This window comes from Salmo salar, chromosome ssa17 (assembly GCF_905237065.1).
Source record: "Salmo salar chromosome ssa17, Ssal_v3.1, whole genome shotgun sequence".
Taxonomy (NCBI): domain Eukaryota; kingdom Metazoa; phylum Chordata; class Actinopteri; order Salmoniformes; family Salmonidae; genus Salmo; species Salmo salar.
This window is the reverse complement of record NC_059458.1, coordinates 2,760,002-2,777,387: the sequence shown is the minus strand read 5'-3', so window position 1 is coordinate 2,777,387 and position 17,386 is coordinate 2,760,002. Positions and strand designations below refer to the sequence as shown.

Genomic DNA, 17,386 nt, shown 5'->3' with positions numbered 1-17,386 from the left:
TGGTTTCTTACTGCTGCCAAAAGGCTGAGAGAAAGAAATAAAGAGCGAAAGCGGGATAGAGAGAAAGTGTGTGAGAGAGAAAGGGAAAGAGAGAGAGAGAGAGGGGAAGAAAGAGAGAGAATCTCTTGAGTCCAGCTTAGAGAATCCACATTAAAGGAGGACATGGCGGAATCGATCCGAACGCATCATAGTCTGCATCATCAAAAGGCGACACAGTTCAGACAGCATTGAGCTGTTTGGCTGCTAATCCCCCGCTTTGGGACACAGTTTGGATGCACGCACGCACGCACGTGCGCACACACACACACACACACACACACACACACACACACACACACACACACACCCATTAGTGAGATAAGATGTACTCTCCCCAGGAGGACATTTAGTCCTGTATAATCAATGGCTGCTGTATTTCAGTGGTTAAGATAAATCAGCAATGATACAAATCTATGTTGTACATACATTAAAACACAAACAACTTTATCTTCATTTGATGACCGTGACACTGTATCATTTAACACTACTGTCAGTCATCCTAAGATGTTGTCACTGTTTATAACATCTGTAATGTCAACCTTATTATAAAAGAGGGTTCAAAAAAGTTAGCGAAATATTTTGTACATACGGTTAATTGTACAGCCAGGTCACCCGTGACACAAGTCAGTACTCGATGTCCATTCATGTCTGAGAATGTCGGGAGATGACATGGAAACCGGCCACTAGGGGCAACACTGAGTGGTGTTACCTTCAAGTAAGTGGGGCATTGTGGACAGGGATGGCGGAGGGGTGTAGGCATCTGCCTCTGGTGACAAAGGTTGCATGTTAGAATCCAGGATATAAAGTTGTTTTTGAGGTTTTAGTTTTCAGCCTATCCCAAACCTTAACCCTTACCTTACCATTCTGAGTTAATGCCTAAACTTAACCTTAAACACTTCAAAAACGTAACATTTGCAGCAACTTCTGCATTTAATATTTGAGAAACATGCATGAACGTCTAATTCTGATGTGAGACTGTTAGAGCTAGTTGGTTTGTATCAATAACATAGTCAATGTGGATACCTGATATGATGTAATAGTTTGTTTTTTATTTCTCCATTTTAATCTGAGGTAGATGTTTGCATGAGGTATTGATCCATCTGTTTGGGGTTTAGTCAGTGTCAATGTGCTTTAGAGTTGTTGTGTCTGCTTAGCATCTGCAGCTAGCTGCTTTCACAGACACAATGATCTCCTGAACACAACTCTAATGTTCTCTTTTACCAATAGATTACCACACAATGTCATAACCATGGCTATTCACATGCATGCAGTGATGAGGAAGAGAGAGGTGCTGAGATAGAGAGAAAACAATGGTATAATATCTTTGTTCAGGTGCAGCTATGCAGAGAGAAAGATGGAGAGAAAGAGCTGGTCATTAGGATGCAGAGTATGATGATACTTATGATTGTATTTTATAATGGGATGAACCAACCTTATGGAGGGAAACCTATTTGTGTGAGTGCCATTTGCACGAGAAGGGTGATTGTGCGCACATGCCTGTGTGTGTGTGTGCGTGCGTGTGTGTGCATGTGTGTGTGTAGAACAAACTTCAGCTGTACTGTTGACTAGTCATCAAGTTCACCAGATGTATTATCTTCTCCTGTGTCGACAGTTACCACAGTTACAGAAGCAATGTCCTAAGATAAAGGGGAATGTTGTCATGCACAATAAGGAACATGTTATATAGGAAGAGATGGAAGGAAAGAGAGATGGAACAAAGTCGAGAGTGAGGGAGGGACAGAGAAAAGGCTGAGAGCCTTGTAGTTGTTCATTTTATTTATTTAAACGGTGTGTCTGAAGGTGTGTTTTACAGTAATGTATTTATAAATGTGTCTAAAAGGTGGTTAAAGCGCCAGTCATTCATCCTGCAGTTAATTTAGATCAATAGTGTTGTTCCTGCATGTCCCTCACCCCCTCTTACACACACACACACACACACACACACACACACACACACACACACACACACACACACACACACACACACACACACACACACACACACACACACACACACACACACACACACACACAGAGATAGGTGGGCCGTTGTGGCAGTGTAAACACAGGCCATTAAAGGGGAGGACAGTTGGAGATCAATCTAGAGTCTACAGGGACCAACACACACACACACAAACACCACCAGCACCAACCCCCACATACTCCAGCCCAGCTGCAAGGAACAATCAGAGGATCTGCCACCACAGAGGTCAGACCATCTACGTACCTTTACAGCACTGTGTGTATGTGTGAGTTTCTCTGTGTGTATGTGTGTGTTTCTCTGTGTGTATGTGTGAGTTTCTCTATGTGTATGTGTGTGTTTCTCTGTGTGTATGTGTGTGTTTCTCTGTGTGTATGTGTGAGTTTCTCTGTGTGTATGTGTGTGTTTATCTGTGTGTATGTGTGAGTTTCTCTGTGTGTATGTGTGTGTTTCTCTGTGTGTATGTGTGTGTTTCTCTGTGTGTATGTGTGTGTTTCTCTGTGTGTATGTGTGTGTTTCTCTGTGTGTATGTGTGTGTTTCTCTGTGTGTATGTGTGTGTTTCTCTGTGTGTATGTGTGAGTTTCTCTGTGTGTATGTGTGAGTTTCTCTGTGTGTATGTGTGTGTTTCTCTGTGTGTATGTGTGTGTTTCTCTGTGTGTATGTGTGAGTTTCTCTGTGTGTATGTGTGTGTTTCTCTGTGTGTATGTGTGTGTTTCTCTGTGTGTATGTGTGAGTTTCTCTGTGTGTATGTGTGTGTTTCTCTGTGTGTATGTGTGAGTTTCTCTGTGTGTATGTGTGTGTTTCTCTTTGTGTATGTGTGTGTTTCTCTGTGTGTATGTGTGTGTTTCTCTGTGTGTATGTGTGAGTTTCTCTGTGTGTATGTGTGTGTTTCTCTGTGTGTATGTGTGAGTTTCTCTGTGTGTATGTGTGTGTTTCTCTTTGTGTATGTGTGTGTTTCTCTGTGTGTATGTGTGAGTTTCTCTGTGTGTATGTGTGTGTTTCTCTGTGTGTATGTGTGTGTTTCTCTGTGTGTATGTGTGTGTTTCTCTGTGTGTATGTGTGTGTTTCTCTGTGTGTATGTGTGTGTTTCTCTGTGTGTATGTGTGTGTTTCTCTGTGTGTATGTGTGAGTTTCTCTGTGTGTATGTGTGTGTTTCTCTGTGTGTATGTGTGAGTTTCTCTGTGTGTATGTGTGTGTTTCTCTGTGTGTATGTGTGTGTTTCTCTGTGTGAATGTGTGTGTTTCTCTGTGTGAATGTGTGTGTTTCTCTGTGTGTATGTGTGTGTTTCTCTGTGTGTATGTGTGAGTTTCTCTGTGTGAATGTGTGTGTTTCTCTGTGTGTATGTGTGTGTTTCTCTGTGTGTATGTGTGAGTTTCTCTCTCTCTCTTGTGTGTGTGTGTGTGTGTGTGTGTGTGTGTGTGTGTGTGTGTGTGTGTGTGTGCGTGCGTGCGTGCGTACGTGCGTGCGTGCGTGTGTTTGTGTGTGTGCGTGCGTGCGTGCGTGCGAGAGAGTGTCAAGGGTTGGAACCGGTTCAGGGAACAGAAAAGAAACCTGGAAAATAACAAAATTACTTGAGGAACAGAACCCAAACTGGAAACAAAAGTAATCTATATTGTTCCAGAACAGAATTGTTTTTTTAAAAGCATGGGAACCGGTTAATAGCGTTATTTTACATTCCAGGCATTTTTTTTCTAGTCCCACAAAAATAGCAATAAAGTGCATATGCAAAGCACTCAGAAACGTATTCCAGTGTCTGCCTGCCAGCTGGAAATCTTTTCCAGTGGGTGTGCGTGTGTTTGTAGGATACCTGCTCCTCCCCTTTGAAGCATAGGTTACTGTAGCCTACTGAAGACGTTACAAGGATGATTCAGAAATTAGGGAGAGATGTTTAAAAGAATGGATTCACTTTTTCAATGGTAGTTAATGATACTATAGTTATCACGTTTCTCATTGGATTTCTTAACTACAAAAAAGTAAGACATGTTTTTATCTGCACATACAAGCTTTTTAGCTAGCTAGCTGTGGTCCAACTTTAAACCAACTCGGAAATTCAAAGACATTCAAAGTTCCTAGATAGAAGCCTCTCCTCCGTAGGTATAGTTCTGTGGGCCTAATTCAGATAATGCATGTCATAACAAGATGCCCAGCGCGTCAAGGCAAGCTTCATCCTCTATCCTCTCTCGCTCTTTCCTCAGCCGCAAAATTTCAGTTGCATCTCACGCCCTACACTGTCTCTAGCAGCACAGTGTGTGTGTGTGTGTTTGTCTTTCTTTATGTTTAAACCATGCTGTTACAGCAAAATACTATTTGCTCTTAACGACTTTTCGATACAGATTAAATCACTTACCCACTCCACAGCAAGCTGCTCTATCCACACTGATTGGTGAAGTCATTTAATGTCGCGCAGAAAAGAACGATATAAACCAGTACTTTTTGTTGGGTTCAAACCGGTTCGGAACTTTATTTTGCTGGAACAGAAGGAAGAAATAGTGGTTCTATTCAGAACTAAATTATTGGAAAATAATTTCAGTTCCAACCCCCAGTTTGAGTGTGAGTCTGAGTGTAAGTAAACATTTCAACGTTAGTCTACACCTTTTGTTTACGAAGCATGTGACAAATAAAATGTGATTTGATTTGTGTGTGCATTTTTGTATAACATGGATGGTCCAGACCAGCTTGCAGCAGCATTTAGCGATGTAGTTGAATTGCCTGTAATAAATTAATGTGAATGGACATCCGTTTAGCTACTGGCTTAATTAGGTGTGGAAGCCAAGTTATAGCAGCAGCTCTATTTCCTTGTTTACCCAGCCCGTTCTGTCCTCTTTTAGCCTCATCCCTCTCTTTATCTTATTCTGCCTGTACCCCTGTCTCTCCTGCACACTTTAGCTTCTTCTTTCATCTCTCTCCTTTCCCTCGCTTTTCCTCCCATTATCCCCAACCTGTCTCTCTCTCTCCTCTTTTCTCCCTCCATCTCTCTGCTCTGCTCTGCTCTGCTCTGCCCTCCCTCCCTCCACCCCTCCACCACTCCATTTTACTCTGTGTTGTATTCAGTGTCCTGGGCTCAGTCATTAACATGCGGCAGGCAGCCACCCCAGCCTCTCCTCTCCACTCTCTCTCTCCTCTCTCTCCTCCTCTCCCTCCGCTCAGTCCCGAGGTAATTGGAAAACCGTCAGCAAGCCGCTGCTTCGAAGGAGAGTGAGAAGGGTAGAGGGAGAGAGAGGGAGAGAAAAGGGGAGAGAAGCGAGGAAGCGGGAAAGATGGAGAGAGGAGAATGAATGAATAAAGGGTTACGAGTGATTGATACGACACAGAGACAGAAAGGGAGAGACAGGAAGAAGGGAAAGAGAGAAAGGGAGAGGGGAGGGGTAGATATAGAGGGGTTTTCACACAGACACATGTCACATGATACCCACAATGTACACACGTATGTAAACAAAGTCACACAGACAAACACACATAAACACACAGACGCAAGATAAAAACAGATTGATTCATGAATCACTGTATCCATGATTTTGCAAGACCAAAGATAAAGCGGAGAGAAGGAGAGAAGGAGGGAGGAGAAACGCAGCTGTAAGAAGGATTGGAGGGTGAGTGTTGAGGACACAGACAAACAGGTAGCAGTATGATACAGGGTGGAGCTCACACACACACACACACACACAGCTGCAGCAGTAGGGATGAATGAATACCAGGAGAACCTCTGCTTCGGCTCTATTAGAATTCACCAGACGCCTCCCTTAGAGAAATGGAGGGAAGGTAGAGAGAGAGAGACAGAGAAATGGAGGGAAGGTAGAGAGAGAGAGACAGAGAGATGGGGCAGAAAGGGGGAGAGAGAAAAGGTGTTTCAAGGCGATTCAAGAGGAGGTAGATTGCCAGCAACAATTAAGCCAGCAACAACCCCCTACCCCCCACCCCCACCCCATCACACACCAACCTGCCCCAGTGGCGCATGCACGCACACAGGCAGACAGGCAGGAGGAGATCAATGGTGCTGTGGGGCGTATTTGTGTATGTCGGCACACTGTGTTCGCGACAAGCTGTTGCTAGCGTATGTTGTTCTAGTGGAGGTGTAGTGTTCTCAGTAACGGAGGGGGCAGCCTGCTTGTGTGTTGGGTAGAATGCTCGGAGAGAGCTGTGTAAGTGTGTGTGAGCCGTCAGAGGGGAGGGGAGACGCCAAGTGCAGTAGTGGTAGCAGCAGCAGGCTTAGCAGCAGCGTCGTCGCCAGTGTGTATGCGTGTGTGAGTGTGTGTGAGCGGGCGCGTGTGTGTGAGGGGTGGAGGGGGAGTGGAGAGGGACTCCCAGGAGAAGGAGTCTTGGTCGGGGAGCAGAGCCAGCCTCTCTCCCTCTCCTCCACGGCAGGACCTAGACCTCCAGAGCCAGGGGAGTAGGTGGGATCTGAAACTCAGCCTGGAGCACTGGAGGCTGTAAAGACGCGGGGATCTCTTCCACTCTCTGGAGGGCTGTTCGGTCAGAGTGGGAGCTCAGGATATGTGTGACCCAAGGGGACTGCCAGACGGATCTGAGCGACAGAGACGGGAACGATTCCGTTACTGTTAACCGTTAACACTACTTCTCCTGCCTCGGAGATAACCGAGAGGAGAGGAAAGGAGGGGTGGAGGAAGGGGGACAGGAGGATTTTGTGTTTGCTGGTACGGAATAAGAGGAAGAACAACAGAGAGAAGGATTTAGAGAAGGAGGGGAGGAGGCGTGACCTCTCATCCCATGACTTTCCCTCAAGGTTTGCTTTGGGACCGTTGACCACTCGGACAGACTTATCTAACTGGTCACTGTGACAACCGTCAGGTTGTTGCTGTGTTACTGTCCCCTTGGCCACCGACCATGTCGGTAACCACCGGCTTCGGCTACCAGCTGCCTGGCATTACCACGGTAACCTATGTTTTTGTTTACAGCCCGGGTGCGGTGCAGCGGGACCCCAGTCCCCCCACCCACACCCCTCCTGCCATTGCCGGTGCCAGCGGGCCCAAGCGGAAACTCTACAGCGCCGTGCACGGGACGTACCTTCATCGTGGTCAAACCGTACACACCACAGGGCGAGGGAGAGATCCAGCTGAACCGTGGAGAGAGAGTGAAAGGTTAGTACACTATGACTGTTCATAAAGTGGTTATAATGACTTGTAATGACCTAGTATGACCACTTTTCACATGTGTTTCATTAAACTCTAGAGGTCTCAGATGTATGAAGGAATTTAGAATGATAAAACGGACATATCTCATTTTAGGAAACCAACAAATCTTACTGTTGCATTAGGAACACAAACTTTTATTCTTTCTATAAAATAATGTGAAAAACTATATGCTGAGTAAGTCTGGCTCTAGTCTCTAGTCATAGACATGGTCAGACATCACACGAGTGTGATTCACCAAACCACTTCCACTACTCTTGTCACAGGTGTATGTAGGTAAATGGATGTGACAGAAGCTGTGTTTAACAGTAGAGGTACTACAGCGCTAAAAGGACGGGTCATCCATACATTATACTTACATGACATGGATAAAGGTCACTCCACTGCTCTCATTCTGTTCATGCCTCTGTAATGTCACTTCACCACTGGAGAGTGGTACATTTGTTATCTAATGCATCTGAAGTGCTTTTAAAGTCAGTCTTTCTTCATCAGCGTTGTCATGGCTGTCTATGTATTCTGCAGCTCCTAGTCCTAATGGTGCTGTAGTCACAGTGTGGTGTGTGTGTTCTCTTCTCCATCCATGCCTCACTCCAGACTATGACTCTAATGACGTAGAAGGTAAAACGCCACAACATTTTTCAACATTACTGTCACCCCGTCTCTCTCTCTCCCAATCTCCTCTATATCCAAACCCAGACCTCTCGTTCCCCCAGACAACTGTAGTGTTTGGTTGTTGGTTGAGGAGGGAGTGTGTGTGTGTACAATTGGTGTGTGTATTCTACATAAGTTGCTGCCTTTAAGTGCATGGCCTCTATTGCCCAATCCCAAATTGATACCTAGCCCTTAACCCATATGCACATTTGATAGGATTTGATAGGATTTGATAGGTGTAACCAATATTGTAATAGCTCCGCTGGATTTTGTCACCATATTGTTGATGTAGCAGATGAGGATCTGTGAAACTCACTCCTCAGCCTGAAGTGTCTCCACTTACACTACCGAATATCTAGCTTCTCGGTGGCACGACTGGGTAAGACGCTTCAGGAGGGCGGTCACGTGTGTTGGCGAGGCAGAGGTCCTAGGTTTGAGTCTCGGTATGAGCTGAATTGGAGGAAGCAGTGCTCACCAAGCAAGCAGTGTGATGTAATTTACATCTATCAAAGCCTTCCAGATATCCACAAGTACATAGGGGTTAGGGGTTGAATACAGTTTGGGCAAGAGCATACACCTTGTACTCCCCTCCTCAGAGTGATTCTTCTTCCTGTGTGCAACATAGTTTATCTTCACTCTTCTACACATCCCTATAGGGTGAAATGTGTTCACTGCTTTTACTCTCCTACAGTCTCTTAGACAGACACCCACAACCACCTCTCCCCGAAAGCCACAGACACCGCACTTACCTCCTTACCCCACGTCCTGGTATTTGGTGTGAGACACTCCCACCCCTAGACTGTGTGTTTGATGTTGATGCAAACTGTTGTTGTTTATGACGCCCAGGCAGATGTTGTGGAAAACAACAACAGTGTGGTGAGTACTATGAATAGAGGAACTCAGGGACCCAGTCTGATAATAATGACATTGACATGATGAGTAAATCCCTTCTCCCACCTTAAGAACTTCCCATCTCTGTTGAACACACATACACAATTAAATGCATTCATCTTATGCTATTTTCAAGGTTATTCACATGGACACCAACCTGAGAAATCATACTGTACATTATATTGAGAATGCAGTCAACAGAACTGTTACACACCAGTCCTGCAGTGGCAAGGCTATGTGAATTTGAATGACAATACATGACACTGTGTGTAGCATATGCTCTCAACTGTTACGGTCAGTACATGTGGCTCATGCTGGAATTGAACCCACAACCTTGGAGTTGCCGCACCACACTCCAGCCAACTGAGCCATCTGGCAGTGTTGCATAATAATGACCAGCATGGCTCTAACTGTACACTCTTAGAAAAAAGGGTTCCGATAGGGTTTTTCGGCTATCGCCATAGGAGAACCCTTTTGGTTCCAAGGAGACCACTTTTTGATTCCACCCTTTTGGGTTCCATGTATTCTGAAAAAATAAATAGTTACAGTTCATATAAGGAATTCAATAAATGTAAATAAATGTGCCCCTAATCTATAGATTTCACATGACTGGACAAGGGTACAGCCATGGGTGGGCCTGCGAGGGCAAAATATTTTCTTCACTCTTCAGTTTTGCTAGTCTCCACCTGGTCTTGTTGCTGCTAGCCTGTAGTGACCAGTCCACCTCACATTGCATGGAGGGATGTTGTGACTAGAGGCCAGTCTCTGTGGATGGATGGTCTCCACTTTGATTCATAATACATTCCATCTCATCTGCATTCATGAATGGATGAGTTGCTAATAGTTACAGGCCTCATTTACACTGAGGAAAGAGAGGATGAGAAAAGAGGAGAGGGAAAGACAGGAAGCTTCTCTACCGTGCTATATTCCTGGGGAGAAAAGGTTGGCAGATGCCAGAGCACATGTTCAGTTTCAGTGTGAAGGTATGCCATTGAAGGATAGGGATACTCTCCCCCACCCCCTTTGTAAGAATAAAGAAGGTTGTCTTCTACCTTTTACACTGTAAGAGTACTATTCACTTTAAACATCAATGCCCTACTTTAACCAGCTTTATCTGTAACAGCTGTTATTTCAAGTGCCTGGTTTTGTAGATTGGTGTCCCTGACTTACTTTGTTGTTGAACCTCCATTTACTCACTCACATCTCTCCTCCCTTTCATCATCCCCCCTATTCTTCTCTTGTCACTCTCTCATCCCTTCATCCTGTGACAACAGAGGAACACCTGTATGAGTCCCTGAGATTGGGTAAAACCAACAGGCCTGCATGCTAACTCTCCTCTCATAGCCCACTGTGTGTTTGGTAGCATAGCTAGTTAGCCTTCCCCCTGAGGATTAGCATTGTGGCTAGGCTAACCCTGTTAGTTGTTTGGTATGTCGGGTGAGCTGTGAAGTGGTTTTGTAGCCTTTAGACCAGGGCTGATATAAAACAGATAGTATAGATTAACATGGTCTTGTGTACTCTCTGGCCTGTAGAGAATGGTGTTTCTCAGGGATCAGAAGGTAAACACAGCTGTGCAACTCTACGGCCTCCAGGCATTTTTACTGTACAATAGAAACTCTTAAGAGACGGTTTCCCAGACACAGATTAAGCTTTGTCCTGCACTAAAAAACAATTTAAATGTCTTGATCAATCCTGGAAACTGGTGCTTAGTGTTTAGGCGTAGTGGCAGAGGGTATAATCATGGTTAGCACTGTGTAGTAGTTGGTATAAGGGCCTGTTGTAGTTTTGACTCTGTTTAAGTACATGACCAGTTTTGTACATCTTTTACTGTAATATGTGCATAGTTTCACCAAATCTATTTTTGACGCTTTCGATGTCTTTCACCTGTTGTCAGTCTTTCACATGTAATATATCTTTCCTCAAAATGCTGTGTAGCTGACTCCCAATCTGATGAAGAAGAGCAAGGTAAATTCTATTCCTTCTCTTGTCTGTACTTTAGTCTACAGAAGGATAGTGGAAATAGCCCACAGATGCATAGTCTATTGTAGTATCCATATATGTGAGTGTACCTCCACAGACACCCCAAGACTCTCTGTGACCACTGTTGGACCACAAACCCAGCAAACAGTCATCTGATATGTGTGTGTGTGTGTGTGTGTGTGTGTGTGTGTGTGTGTGTGTGTGTGTGTGTGTGTGTGTGTGTGTGTGTGTGTGTGTGTGTGTGTGAGCCTAAATCAATATGTGTTGATGAAGAGAGGTGTCTGGATGTGTGTGTTGGTGGGGGATGGAGTAGGGTGTCTGTTTATGTCTTGAACCATTGGATATGTTAGAGTTGACAATCCCCCAGGGGCCTTCCTTTCCCTCTACCTCTCAGTAATCAGATAGCATCACCAGGATGGACACATCTCTATAGGCCACTTGCTGTCATCATGGAAACGAACAGAGACGCTTTCCCTGTAACCTGTTCAAGCCACTAGACCATACACACACACTCACACGCACACACTCACACATGCACAAACACATGCACTCTAACACACACCGCGGTAACATACACACAACAACTAAACACACAAAGTACATCCTGCAACATAACCCATTACATTACAGGCTATTACAGGCTATTCTACCTAAAACAAACGCACGGACACACCCACACACACACACACACACACACACACCTCTCCTCTGCACACCATACTAAAATCTTCTAGACAGCTGGGAAAATGAAACCGACCAAATAACGTTGAGATTAGACATTCACAAACATGATTAATGGTCTCAGGCCGCGCCCAGTGTGTGTGGAATATTAACACTGCTGTGGCCAGTGGCGGATACCTGGAGCGCGTGCACGCACACACGCACATATACATTCACATGCAAGCACACAAGCCAGTAGACACACGTACATGGTCAAAAGACAGGCATTACTAATGATCTCAAGGGGAATGCAGGGTGATTTAACCATTACTGCAGTTATACAAGGCTCAAACCTTCCACTGGTGCTAATGCTTGGTAAACCTGGACCCTTCATGGCTCAGGGCTAATGCTTGGTAAACCTGGACCCTTCATGGCTCAGGGCTAATGCTTGGTAAACCTGGACCCTTCATGGCTCAGGGCTAATACTTGGTAAACCTCGACTCTTTCTGGCTCAGGGCTAATACTTGGTAAACCTGGAGCCTTCATTGCTCAGGGCTTCTCTAGCGTGCTGGCACAGAGGCACACATCTGTCTGTCTGTGTGTGTCTGTGTGTTGTTAGCCTAGAACTGAGTGCTGTAATGGGCTCTCAGATAAGCACAATAGATCATTGGAATGCAGCATTGTGACAATGCACACACAGACACTCACACACACACACACACAGCGTTATATTCCAATTTTGAAGACACAGATTTAGCTGTTTCTGAGACCAGAATGCATCTGTCCGTAACTAAGCAACAGGTGCTGAACACACTAACACAACACAGATGTAGCATATTGTTGTCCTTTAAAATGAAATACTCAATTTTCATGAATAATAAAAGCAAATGTATAGGTTAAATCCTACCATTTAAAAAAACTGACAAAAAAACACAAAATTATCCTTCTCTGGAGTGTAATTTGAATTGTCTCAAAGGTCACTTATACCTCTGCTTTTTTTAAATGTTGTTTTTGGGACATTGAATGGCCAGAATGAATTCAGATTGTAGTGGGTAGTGTATTTTCAAGTATGTTCTCAAAAATGTTTTGCCCATTGCAGTTTATACATTTTATAAGTGTGTGTGTGTGTGTGTGTGTGTGTTTTTCATCTGAAACCTGGGTTTTGACAACCACCATATCAGATTGTTCTGAAAGCATTCCTGCAACATTATGTTTTTTAAATAGAATTTCATCTCTGAGAAAGTAAGCTAATTGATTGCATCCAAATTGGCCATTTTAATTGATAGGATTCGTATAATATTCAATAAATATAGTACCAATGAGTTAGACATGAGGAATCTAGTGGTCTGAACCTGGTAATATGTATGGATGTATGATGGGACATAAACCTAATAACTTCAATAACACATTTCTTTGAACAGGGGAAAGAAAACATTGCCAAATTCACTGAGAATGCATTACATAGGATGAAGAAACAATACTCCAAGCCGCAGCTCCATCCTACTTGGCAGACATAGAGAACTGATACTGTATACGGGTTGTTGGGGTTCGTGGGTGGATTTTGATAATTTCTTTGTCTTACTCATTGTTAGAAAAAGGTCAATTTGAGTGTAACCAATTAGCTTAATTTCTCAGGGATTAAATTATACTTCGACAAAATAATGTTGCAGGAATGCTAATCTTATCTGTTTCTAACTACAGAAACAATTTTCAGAAAAATCTGAGATAGTGGGTGTCATGGCTTGCTGAAATGACATGGAATGACTCACCTATCACATACACAGTGAGTGACGGCTACACAGTTCACACTCCCTCTCTAACACAGATGTAAAATAGGAATTATTTCAGCCTACATTATGATACCTGAGAAGGGGTGGCAGGCAATAGGGATCGGGGAATTTGTGGGAAAAAAATAAAGGTACTGGGTGCGAGGTCATAGTGACCTTTGGGGATAAAGTTTATTAAGACCGTATTAAGACTCATATGTGTGTGTGTGCGTTGATATCTGTTGGGTCAGTGGCCTGGGGAAGGACGAGAGTGTCACAGCTGACCTCTCTCTGTCCAATCAGAGACGCAGCAGGTAGCAAAAACCCGCCCACACACACTTGCACCCTGCTGACCACACCATCTGTCCCTCTATCTCACTCACACACACACACGTATGCACGCACGCACGCACGCACGCACACACACACACACACACACACACACACACACACACACACACACACACACACAAAGCTAATCGGGTATAAATAAAGATGAACATTACATCAGGAACAGAAGTGTAAGCACCCTGACATTCCTGACAGGATTACTCTATAGCCATCCCGTACTGTGTGTGTGTGTGTGTGTGTGTGTGTGTGTGTGTGTGTGTGTGTGTGTGTGTGTGTGTGTGTGTGTGTGTGTGTGTGTGTGTGTGTGTGTGTGTGTGTGTGTGTTTGTGTGTCAAATCATATCAAATGAAATCTGATTGGTCACATACACATATTTAGCAGATGTTATTATGGGTGTAATGAAATACTTGTGTTCTTAGCTCCAACAGTGCAGTAATATCTAACAATTCACAACAATACACACAAATCTAAAAGTAAAATAATGGAATTAAGAAATATATACAGTTGAAGTCGGAAGTTTACATACACCTTAGCCAAATACATATATACTCAGATTTTCACAATTCCTGACATTTAATCCTAGTAAAAATTAGCTCTCTTAGGTCAGTCAGGATTACCACTTTATTTTAAGAATGTGAAATGTCAGAATAATAGTAGAGAGAATGATTTACTTCAGCTTTTATTTCTTTCATCACATTCCCAGTGGGTCAGAAGTTTACATACACTCAATTAGTATTTGGTAGCATTGCCTTTAAATTGTTTAACTTGGGTCAAACGTTTCGGGTAGCCTTCCACAAGCTTCCCCACAATAAGTTGGGTGAATTTTGGCCCATTCCTCCTGACAGAGCTGGTGTAACTGAGTCAGGTTTGTAGGCTTCCTTGCTCGCACACACTTTTTCAGTTCTGCCTACACATTTTCTATGGGATTGAGGTCAGGGCTTTGTGATGGCCACTCCAATACCTTGACTTTGTTGTCCTTAAGCCATTTTGCCACAACTTTGGAAGTATGCTTGGGGTCATTGTCCATTTGGAAGACCCATTTGCAACCAATCTTTAACTTCCTGACTGATGTCTTGTCACGTCCTGACCAGAAAAGGGGTCATTTTGTTATTGTAGTTGGTCAGGACGTGGCAGGGGTGTGTTTGTTTTGTGTGTTTCGGGGTTTTTTGGGTTATGTTCTATGTTAATATATTTCTATGTTTGTTCTAGTTCTTATATTTCTATGTTTAGTTAATTGGGCTGACCTTCAATTGGAGGCATCTGTTCCTCGTTGCCTCTAATTGAAGGTCCTATTTAGTAGGGGTGTTATTTCTATGGGTTTTGTGGGTAGTTGTTCCGTGTATAGCTGTGTTAGCCTTACAGGACTGTTTTCGTCGTTGTTTATTATTTTTGATAAGTGTTCACTTTTTTTTCCAAATAAATAAGGAAGATGAGCATTCACGTACCCGCTGCGTTTTGGTCCACTTTTTACGACGCACCTGACAGAACTACCCACCAAACGAGGACCAAGCAGCGGAGGAAGGAGCAGCAGAGGAACTATATGGAGTCATGGACCTGGGAGGAGATCCTGGATGGGGCAGGACCTTGGCACCAGGCTGGGGAGTACCGTCGCCCTAAGGAGGAGCTGGAGGCAGCCAAGGCGGAGCGGCGCCATTACGAGGCGTTATACGCAGAGATTGGCAAGTGTGAGATGCAGCCCCAAAAACATTGGGGGGGCACACGGGTAGTATGGCTAAGTCAGGTTGTAGACCTGAGCCAACTCCCCGTGCTTAATGCAGGGCGCGACGGATCGAGAAAGCACCGAGCTATGCGGAAATGCGCACTGTATTTCCCAGGAGCATTCGAAGGCTGAAAGCTCCTCAGTATGGCCAGGCTATGGTGAGCACTCAGCCAAGAAGGGTTGTGCAGGCCGTATGCTCCAGACCTCCAGTGCATCTCCAGGGTCCAGTTTACCCTGTTCCTGCTCCTCACACTAGCCTTGAGGTGCGTGTCACCAGTCTGGCGCCTCCAAAGCCAGCCCCACGCACCAGGCCTTTAGGGCGCTTGCCCAGTCCAGTACGTCCTGTTCCTGCTCCTCGCACTAGCCCTGTGGTGCGCGTCCCTAGTCTGGCGCCTCCAAAGCCAGCCCCCACGCACCAGGCCTTTAGTGCGCCTGCCCAGTCCAGTACGTCCTGTTCCTGCTCCTCGCACTAGCCCTGTGGTGCGCGTCCCTAGTCTGGTGCCTCCAAAGCCAGCCCCACGCACCAGGCCTTTAGTGCACCTGCCCAGTCCAGTACGTCCTGTTCCTGCTCCTCGCACTAGCCCTGTGGTGCATGTCCCTAGTCTGGCGCCTCCAAAGCCAGCCCCACGCACCAGGCCTTTAGTGCACCTGCCCAGTCCAGGACGTCCTGTTCCTGGTCCTCGCACTAGCCCTGTGGTGCACGTCCCCAGTCTGGCGCCTCCAAAGTTAGCCCCACGCACCAGGCCTTTAGTGCACCTGCCCAGTCCAGTAGGTCCTGTTCCTGCTCCTCGCACTAGCCCTATGGTGCGCGTCCCTAGTCTGGCGCCTCCAAAGCCAGCCCCACGCACCAAGGCTTTAGTGCGCAGTCCCTGTCTAGAGCTTCCGGCGACAGTGCCCCGTCTAGAGCTTCTGGCGACAGTGCCCCATCTAGAGCTTCCGGCGACACTGCCCCGTCCAGTTCTTCCGGCGACGTCCCACAGTCCAGAACCGACAGAGGCGGCCCAAAGTCCGGAACCGACAGAGGCGGCCCACAGTCCGGAACCGACAGAGGCTGCCCACAGTCCAGAACCGACAGAGGCGGCCCTCCAGTCCGGAGCCGCCAGAGTCGCCCTCCAGTCCGGAGCCGCCAGAGTCGCCCTCCAGTCCGGAGCCGCCAAGCGATGCCCTCCAGCCCGAGGTCTCCAGCGACGCCCTCCAGCCCGAGGTCTCCAGCGACGCGCCTCAGCCCTGAGCCTTCAGCGGGGATGGACAGGTTAGGTTGGGGACTAGGGCCAGAACCAGAGCCACCTCCGTAGAGGGGAGTATTGGGGAAGGGGGTGGGTGTTTGCACAGGAACTGTCGGTGACGGTGGCCACCCTCCCTTCCCTCCCTGTAGTTTTGGGGTTTTTGTTGTGGGGTTTTTGTTTGTGTCATATGGTTTAGGTGCATTCGGTGTCTGCACCTTTGGGGGCGGGGGGGTACTGTCACGTCCTGACCAGAAAAGGGGTCATTTTGTTATTGTAGTTGGTCAGGACATGGCAGGGGTGTGTTTGTTTTGTGTGTTTCGTTTTTTTGGGGGTTATTTCTATGTTAATATATTTCTATGTTCGTTCTAGTTCTTTATTTCTATGTTTAGTTAATTGGGCTGACCTTCAATTGGAGGCAGCTGTTCCTCATTGCCTATAATTGAAGGTCCTATTTAGTAGGGGTTTTTTCTATGGGTTTTGTGGGTAGTTGTTCCGTGTATAGCTGTGTTAGCCTTACAGGACTGTTTTCACGTTGTTTATTATTTTTGTTAAGTGTTCACTTTTTTTTCCAAATAAATAAGGAAGATGAGCATTCACGTACCCGCTGCGTTTTGGTCCACTTTTTACGACGCACCTGACATGTCTTGAGATGTTGCTTCAATATATCCACATAATTTTCTGTCCTCATGACGCCATCTATTTTGTGAAGTGCACCAGTCCCACCTGCAGCAAAGCACCCCCACAACATGATGCTGCCACCCCCGTGCTTCACGGTTGGGATGGTGTTCTTCGGCTTGCAAGCCTCCCCCTTTTTTCTCAAACATAACGATGATCATTATGGCCAAACAGTTCTGTTTTTGTTTCATCAGACCAGAGGACATTTCTCCAAAAAATATGATCTTTGTCCCCATGTGCAGTTGCAAACCTTAGTCTGTTTTTTTATGGTGGTTTTGGAGCAGTGGATTCTTCCTTG

The 17,386-nt window shown here is 45.5% G+C and overlaps 1 protein-coding gene across 1 annotated transcript in view; it reads left to right on the top strand.

Annotated features, from left to right (window-relative positions):
• Positions 1 to 17,386, top strand: part of LOC123728311 (SH3 and multiple ankyrin repeat domains protein 3-like) — a 406,162-nt gene that overhangs the window by 302,347 nt on the left and 86,429 nt on the right. The window contains 1 exon segment of the mRNA XM_045700351.1: positions 6,935 to 7,053. Coding sequence (XP_045556307.1) covers positions 6,935 to 7,053 — 119 coding nt within the window.